General features: G+C 52.6%; 1 protein-coding gene across 5 annotated transcripts in view; it reads right to left on the bottom strand.

The window, feature by feature from the left end:
• Nucleotides 1-7,608, bottom strand: part of GNG7 (G protein subunit gamma 7) — a 63,938-nt gene that overhangs the window by 12,057 nt on the left and 44,273 nt on the right. The window contains exon 1 of one of the 5 annotated variants that reach the window (XM_035900980.1): nt 5,782-6,004. The exons of the other annotated variants lie outside the window; for them this stretch is intronic. Coding sequence (XP_035756873.1) covers nt 5,782-5,869 — 88 coding nt within the window. The 5' untranslated portion in view covers nt 5,870-6,004. Of the gene's footprint in view, nt 1-5,781; nt 6,005-7,608 lie in introns of those variants that run through there. 5 annotated transcript variants of the gene reach the window in all.

The following is a 7,608-nucleotide window of genomic DNA, read 5'->3' on the forward strand; positions in this document are numbered from 1 at the left end:
ACGGGAGCGGAGCAACACACACCTCGCCGGAGCGATCCCGAGCCGGGCTGGTGCCAGGAAAGGGAGGGGGGACACGAAGGGGGAGCCTGAGACTGGTAACCCAGTGTAAACCCGCTCGGTGGTTACTGCTTTTAAAGATGACCTCATGCTTTTTTGGAACAGAAAAAGGCTGTTAGGGCAATGGCATTTACTCCTTGTCTGGGCAGAACAAAGCCGGCTCCATTTTTCTTTTACACTTCCTGCATCAGTAGCTTAACAGCTGAATGAGCTATTCAATTTTTTCCTGAGTGCAGCAATTTTTTTCTTTTTTTTTTTTTTTCCTCCCCCCCCAAGACCTCCAGATTTCTATGGCGTGGGACAATACTCGGGGAGAACGCAGCGAGGAGCTGGGCCGAGGAGCCATCCTGGGATGGAGCAATGCTCCTTAAAGAGGCAGCGGTGGGAAGCACTGGGCTTCGCTCTGCCTCTTGCTCCAGCCAAGGGTTTATCCACATCTTGGTGTTGAAATGATCCAGCTTATTTTCCACACGTTATTCTGCAGCACCAGCACGATGAGCACGGGAGCGGGGCAGGGATGCCAGAGCAGTTCACTTTAGCAGTTAAACAAGTTACCAAAGTGCCCATAAGCTCCTTTAGATTTGCAAAACGTCCCCTCACGCTGTCTCTCCCCAGATAAATTGCAGCCTCCTTACAACAGGTTGGAACTAGGCCACGGATTTTAAGATATTTCATGTCCCTCCTGAAGCCACCAGCAGCTCCAGCCCGGCAGCGACAGACCCTTGGGAGCTGCTGCCACCGGGGCCGAGCCTTGCACTCCAGTCCACTCTTAATATATTAGAAGCTTAAAATCACATCATTACTAGACCGAGAGAAGTTTTATCCTCCATTTCAGTTCCATATCGAGAGCAATTTGTTTTTCAGGGTTTATTTTTCCCTTCCGCTCCCGTATCTAGGCACGTCTCTTCCCAGATGGAAGCAACCCAAGCCAACACGCCTGAGCTTTGGGCTTTTTCTTGACACACGGAAGCAAATTTGCTTTTTGCACAGCCTGGGGGGGAAGGCAAGATGTTTGCTTTTCTATTTGTGTTGCGGCACAGAAACCCCTGAGCTCCGAGCGGAGTCCCCGGGATTTCCCCAAGGGAAGGGAGCGCTCCGACGGCACGGTACATCTCCAGGAAAAGCGGGGCTTGCAGCACGAAGCCAGGCAGAGCAGGGCAGCGGTGGCTCCGCAGCCGCCCGGCCGAGGTGCACAGTCACTTGGAATACGGCCCTGATGCCCTAACGAGTTCCTGCCCAAATTTCAGAGGAGGCTTTACCAGCAGCACGGCTGCTGAAAGTGAAGGATGGCGCGGGTGCTTGCCACTCCTGGGTCCCCGTGTGACACGTTAACGGCAACTTGCGTGGCGTACAGATGTCGGAGAGGGGGCACGTCTCTCTGATGCAGCTCTCTCTTTACCAGAAGATCCATTAATTGCTTCAATCTCTTGAACTGCTCTAGTTTCAAACTGGCCAAGGATTTTGGAAGGAGAGAGCATCCCTAGAGACACGCAGCTCCATTTCCTTCCCATTAAAGGAAACGATTACCTGGCTGAGAGAGCGTGAAATCCTGCAGGACACATATGGCAGCTACGCTGCAGAGCATTCAAGAGACCTTGTTTCCAGGGCGGCCTGAACATCCCCCCCCACACTTAACTCACGCTGTCCTATTAGGCCTGGCTTTACGCTCCCCCTTCACTCCAATTTACCTGCGGCGGCTTTAGTGCCAGCTGGGCGGAGGCCTCTGGCAGGACTGCCATGGCAATTACACACCATCACGCCCTGCTGCTGCCCATCGTGTACCCTGAGTCACTGCAGCAGATTCCAACCTTATTTTTAGATCACGCATTTAAAAAAAGAACAAAACAAACAAAAAAAAAAAAGGGAAAAAAAAAGCAGCAGAGCGCAAAGGCATTTCCATCAGTTGTTACCTGGCGCCATCACCCAGGGGCTGCAGCACAAGCAGCGAGGCACTGGGTTTAAAATGCAAAGCCAGATGCACTTGCAGGTCGCTCCTCGGCGCGGGTGCATTCGTGGTGCACAGCAGACCCGGCTGCAACAGCGGCCACGCCCGCCTGCGGCCGAGCAACACGCTCCCTGAGGGATCTGGCTACCCTCGGGAAGGGCTGGAGCCACCACCGGGCTCCTGTAGGAGTCCACAGTACAATACAGATGGCCAGATACGTAATAAACGCTCCACCATATAATTTAAACCAGGAACCAAAGCTGGGCTTTAGTCAAGGTGCTTGAGGGCTGTTATGGGTTGAGGGTAGTAAATAAATCAGAACTTGCACTGCAAAGTCTGCTCTGTCCTCAGCCTTCCTGCATTTCTGGTCAGTGCAGTCACAGATAAAAGTACAGAGGGGAAAACCAGATCAGTGCACGCAGGCAGCGAGCGCTCACAGCTTCCACGGGAGCGCTGCTGTGAGAATTAGGCCACCAAATTTCATGGTTGCTGCTTGTTCTCTGCGTGCTTTGCAGCAGCTACGAAACTCGGCGCTCTTGGCCAGCATTAGCTGAGGTTATTTAGGCAGGGCGGGCCAGCAGAAAAGCAGAACAAGCTCCTGCACCAGTTTCAGTCGCCGGTGCAGGTGTGACCCATGCACGAGCAGCTCCAGCGCTGCTGCAGAAGTCACCAACCACCGCTTCTGCAGGGGGAAAACTGCAGCTCGCTCTGGCAGGACCGGCGCTGCACCCCAAAACCTCTCACCCCCCGGCGCAGCATTACAGGCTCTCGCTTTGAATCTGCCCCTTTCCAGTCACCTGCAGTTTCCTCTCCTCCTCAGAGCCCGAGATGACTAAGCCACACAAATGCCATCCCTCTGCTTGCAGAAACCATCGCAAGAACTCATGACCCCCGATTCCCCTCCCCAGCGTGAACGCTGGCTCTGCAGACAGGTGGAAAGGAGAACGTCCTCCCTGCTCTTCAAAGTCAGGCCGTAAACTCCTGCTCTTCAAGGACCACTTAAAATCTGCTGCTCCACAACTGTCTCAGCAGAACACTAATCACTTCTGCGAAGATTTTTAAACTCGAGGGGGTCTGTGACCTTTTCAGTAAATACATCCTCTTCAAACACCTTCATGAAATGCAAGCCAACAGGCTCTGTGATCTCACCCAAGGAGAAGGGATGGAAGAGCGAGGACTCCACACCCAAACGAAGGCTGGGTCTGCAGTCTGCCTTGCTGAGGACTGCCCACTGTCAGGTCCTGGAGTATTTGTGCTTTGCTTCTCCAATGCTCAAGTGCAGGTGGGGCCACAGACAAAAAACCCCCACCTAAGCACCACGCTCGCCTTCCGGAACGGGACTATGAGGAGTAACGCTGATGTTCTAACCCCCCCGAGTTAGTATATGCCTTAAGAATAGCAAAACCATAAACACATCGGTCTGTCCTTGCAGCTCCGGCGAGGGAAGCCCACAGCTTTGCTCTAGCCTGCCGGCAGCAAACCCACAGTATCAGCACACCCCAACCATCCCACTAAATAAGAAGGAAGGATCCTTCTTCACGGTTTTGCTATTAAGTTGTTATTTTCATACGCAATCGTTGCAGAAATGATTAGGGATAAAGTCTTCAGGTCATTGAGTCCAGAGATCGCCCTGGCTATAAACACAATTCCAACTCAGGCTCGTGTCTTCCATTGTGGAGGCACCGACTGACTGGTTTTAGTGGTCAGATTGAGAACTAAATCTGTATATCCTGGCTAGCCCACCGTGGAGTTTGTCCTTGCCTGGGGGGGCTCGACAGCAGCTCCGCATTCAACGGGAGGGTATAAAAACCAAGCAGGAAGCCGGGCTGTGTCGTGGCACAGGAGCATTAAGTTATAGAAGGAGATAAAAGAAAGGGAAGTTTAGGCTGAGTATCACAAAGCTTCCTGAGAATTTCCCACAGCTCCCGAGATCTGAGCTGGGAAAGGCTGCGAGCATCAGCACCCAAGACACGTAAAGGCGGCAGGGGAAGTTTTAACGTGGTGCAGCGTTTCATTCCCTTCTTCGCTGAGCGTACAAAGGCTCTTCCAGCTGCACTGCGAGGTCACATGAATTTATCGGCCTCGTGCAATAGTTGCTTCATTGTGAGATCAGCAGATTTTATGGCATCAGCCATGACACAGCTGAGCGAGCCTGGCAGTCCCTTCTGCTGTGCAACTCCTTGGGCACTGAGTGGGTGGAAAGGTTTTGCAATGACTTTTGAGTTTTCTACAGATAAGCAAATGCCCAAAGAGGAAGAACCCTCTGACTAACGCAGCCACATTCATCTCCCCCCAAACCTGAAAGGCAATACCAGCTCACACACCACGCGGATGCGATGCTCTCATCTCCCGCCGTAAGCGGAGGTACCTGGACCTGCACTCCAAAGCCTGGGACGGCGCCAGGGAGGATGACTGCCAGCCACCCAAAACCCACAGCTGCAGAAAACCCACCCCGTTTTAAAGCGGAGGCCCTCTGGTCACCAGTGTTTGTGTCCACACCACCTCCTCCTTCCGCCACCCCCGTTCCCCCTGCCCGCTCCCGAGCTTTTCGGTGCAGTTTAACAGCAAGCCTCCACTTTCCACCTGGGAGACCCAAAACCAGGCTACGTTGGAACCGGTAAAAGGAGGCGGCCAACCCTTTTCTAAGGGAAAAGGAAAGGAAATAGATGAGGGCACAGGTCTGAGTCAGCTGGCAGAGCTGCTCTGTTTTGGTGGAGGAAGCAGCAGAGAATTTCCCCGCCAGTAAGGCACGGCTATTAAAAGAAACAAGTCCCTGACATATCTACGCTCTCAAGTCACCATAATGCCCAGATAAAATTCCGTCCTTTAAAAGTTATCTTATCACGGGAGTAAGTCTCTTTCCCCAGACTCCTAAAGAGCCGGTATTTTCCTGTGCCACACGAGCGTTCGGACAAATCCAAAGCCACCTCTCTGCCTGCCATCCGTCAGCAGAACGTTTTTAGTTTTTATTCTCTCAAACTTATTTTGCTTCTCCCCAAAACACGATCACGTGTTTAGCAAGACAGTTAGCCACACGGAATTTAAGGGAGATGACAAGAAAACCCTAAAATAGGAATGCAAGGCAAATCCTGTGAGGAATAGCCTTTATTGGGAGCATTGTGCCCATTATAGCCTCTATTCACTGGAAGATACTGGGGCTTTTGCAGGGCTCCAGCGCGCGGCTGGGCTGAGCGAGCCCGGCAGAGCGCGGTTACTGAACTTCGCACAGCCCTGCGTGCAGGGGATGGAAAGGGCAAGGAGTTTCGGCACAGCTTGCTCAAGGCAAGCTCGAGAAGATAGGGAACTGGGAAATAATGGGGGCAACGTAGCCGTTACGAACCCTCCCAGCACAACGTGCCCCTCTGCTACCTTTTCTCGTGCTATGGAAAAAGAAAGAGGGTTTGTTCATGACATTGGCCGTAGCTGTTATACCTACACGTGTTCGAATCGCATTTCAAAGCGGCTAAAACCAGCCTGCCCACCACTGCTGGAGCCACCAGCAGCTTACCCATGCTTCGCTGCTTTCTGCCGGCCTGCAGCGACGCTTCCAGCCGGGCACCCAGCAGGATCAAACCCAAATAAGCAGATGAGCAAGCCCTCCAGCTCCCAGGGAGGGTGTTTTCCCCCGGAACCAGCGCTGACCCACGGCCGCAGTTAGAGTCAGCGGGGAGGCGGCACACGGAGACCAGACATCTGATCCCACACACGTCTGGATAAGCCTGGAAGCAGGATTCCCTGTAATTTAACCTTTTATGACTTTTACACGCAAACACACAGACCTTTCGTTACTACTCTGCCGGCCAGACTGGAGACGGCACGGGCTGAAGCTGTCCTGGTCCCCCCTGGTGTCACTGCAGAGAGGCTCATCTGGGAGGCTTAGATGAGGTCACCCGATGCTGGAGGACAAGATATCCCGCACCGCGGATCTCGGGCCATCTGCTCCAGCGTCACTCTTACTTGTTGACCTTCGGACCAGAATTCGAGGCTGATTTATTGCCTTCCAGGCTTTGACCTGAACTGAAGCCGAGGAGTTCAGGGTGAAGTCTCCCCCTTCAGCCCGCTTTCTGCAATGTCAAAAACCAAAATGATGAAGCAGCGTGGGTGCCCTGTAAGGCTGTGGGAACGAACGCCCCCCCCAGCTTACGGTGGGAGATGTCCTAACCGCCCCTCAGGTTCTCCTGTACTGGATTCGGTTTCATGCCAGTGTTTGAACACGGGATGCGACTGGAAAGGGGGGGGGGGGGGGGGAAGCCTGAGGTTATGGCAAAAATATTTCCTTAAAAGTGCAAGTTCAAGTGCAGGACGATAAGCGATTCTCTTTGTATGACTCCCCTCTGGACAAGCCCCACAGTATTGGGAAGCAGCATCCAGCTGGTGCTGAGCAAACAAGAAAAACGCTGACTAGCTCACGATGAGCCTCGGCGTAACGCAGAGCCATGAAGAAACCTCTTTGGGGACGGGAGCCAAAAGCATTGCAACCTCTTTTTGTGTGGCTGAAGAGGCTGATCAGGGTTGGCTCCAGCACACCTAAACCAGCTTCCAAAGCAAGCAGATAAATCAGGGTATATTTTCAGCTGTCAGAGCACTGCTTTGCACTTTGTGTATTCAGAAAGCCTTTTGGAAGCCACATGATCAAAACCAGAGCATTCGCAATGCTTGGCTCCTGCTGGTGGCGTTTGCCAGGATCGGCAGTGACTGCAAGGCTGGCCCCGGGGGCCAGATGGTGTTTGCGTAATCGCTGCACGCAGAAAGTTTTGCTTTTTTGTTTTCAGCCTGCCCCAGTTCAAAACATCGTGGTATCTTCACCTGAAGTGAAAAAAATGGTCTGAAGGATAACATGGGAACCGCTGACTGTTCTGCAAAGCAGGGGACGAGTCAACCCCCCAGGCAATTCAGCCGATTGCATACTCCTCTGCGACATTCCCGGCTGCTCCATCAGCTCATTCCCGGCTGCTCCATCAGCTCGGCCTCTCACAGCACCCAGGCACAGTCCCTAGAGGCCTCTAAAGCACAGTTCTTCGCAAGAACTTTCAGCACATTTCAACTAGCAGAGCTTGAAGTGCTGACTGGCACTTGCTTTACTCTCTTGAAACCACCGAAGAGCTGGTTTTCCAGGTTCACAGATGAGATATTTAGCGTGAGCTGCTCACGAGCATTATTTTCCATTGCTTTAAAGCGCAGTTATCACCGAGGAATAGCCACATGGAAACCTCTTTACTCAGTGCATCTGCTCGGGACACATCTGGCTCACACCTGCTTGCTTTACCACCAAAGTTTTTCTGCTGCTGGCTTTGCAAACGCTTTCTGCTTCTGCAGTGAAGAGTCCCCAAAGCTGTGGGTGAGGTTACTCATTGCAAATACTCTTATGAGCAGCAAAATAAGCACAGCTGAGCTTTAAAACCCTGAATTCAGTTTACAGCGGTTGCATCTTGAGTCAGTGAAGCCATCAGATGCACCCGTATCTGCAGTGAGAGCTTGCAACCTCTCCAATCTACATGAAACTCAAGTCTGAGACGCTCGCTCGCTGCTTTTCCTACGGAGTCATCGAAAGACCCAAACGAACTTGTAAACAGCGCTGGAGCGCAGCAACAGGGGCTTCAAGGGAA

Source organism: Egretta garzetta, unplaced genomic scaffold, assembly GCF_000687185.1.
Source record: "Egretta garzetta isolate BGI_Z169 unplaced genomic scaffold, ASM68718v1 scaffold968, whole genome shotgun sequence".
NCBI lineage: Eukaryota > Metazoa > Chordata > Aves > Pelecaniformes > Ardeidae > Egretta > Egretta garzetta.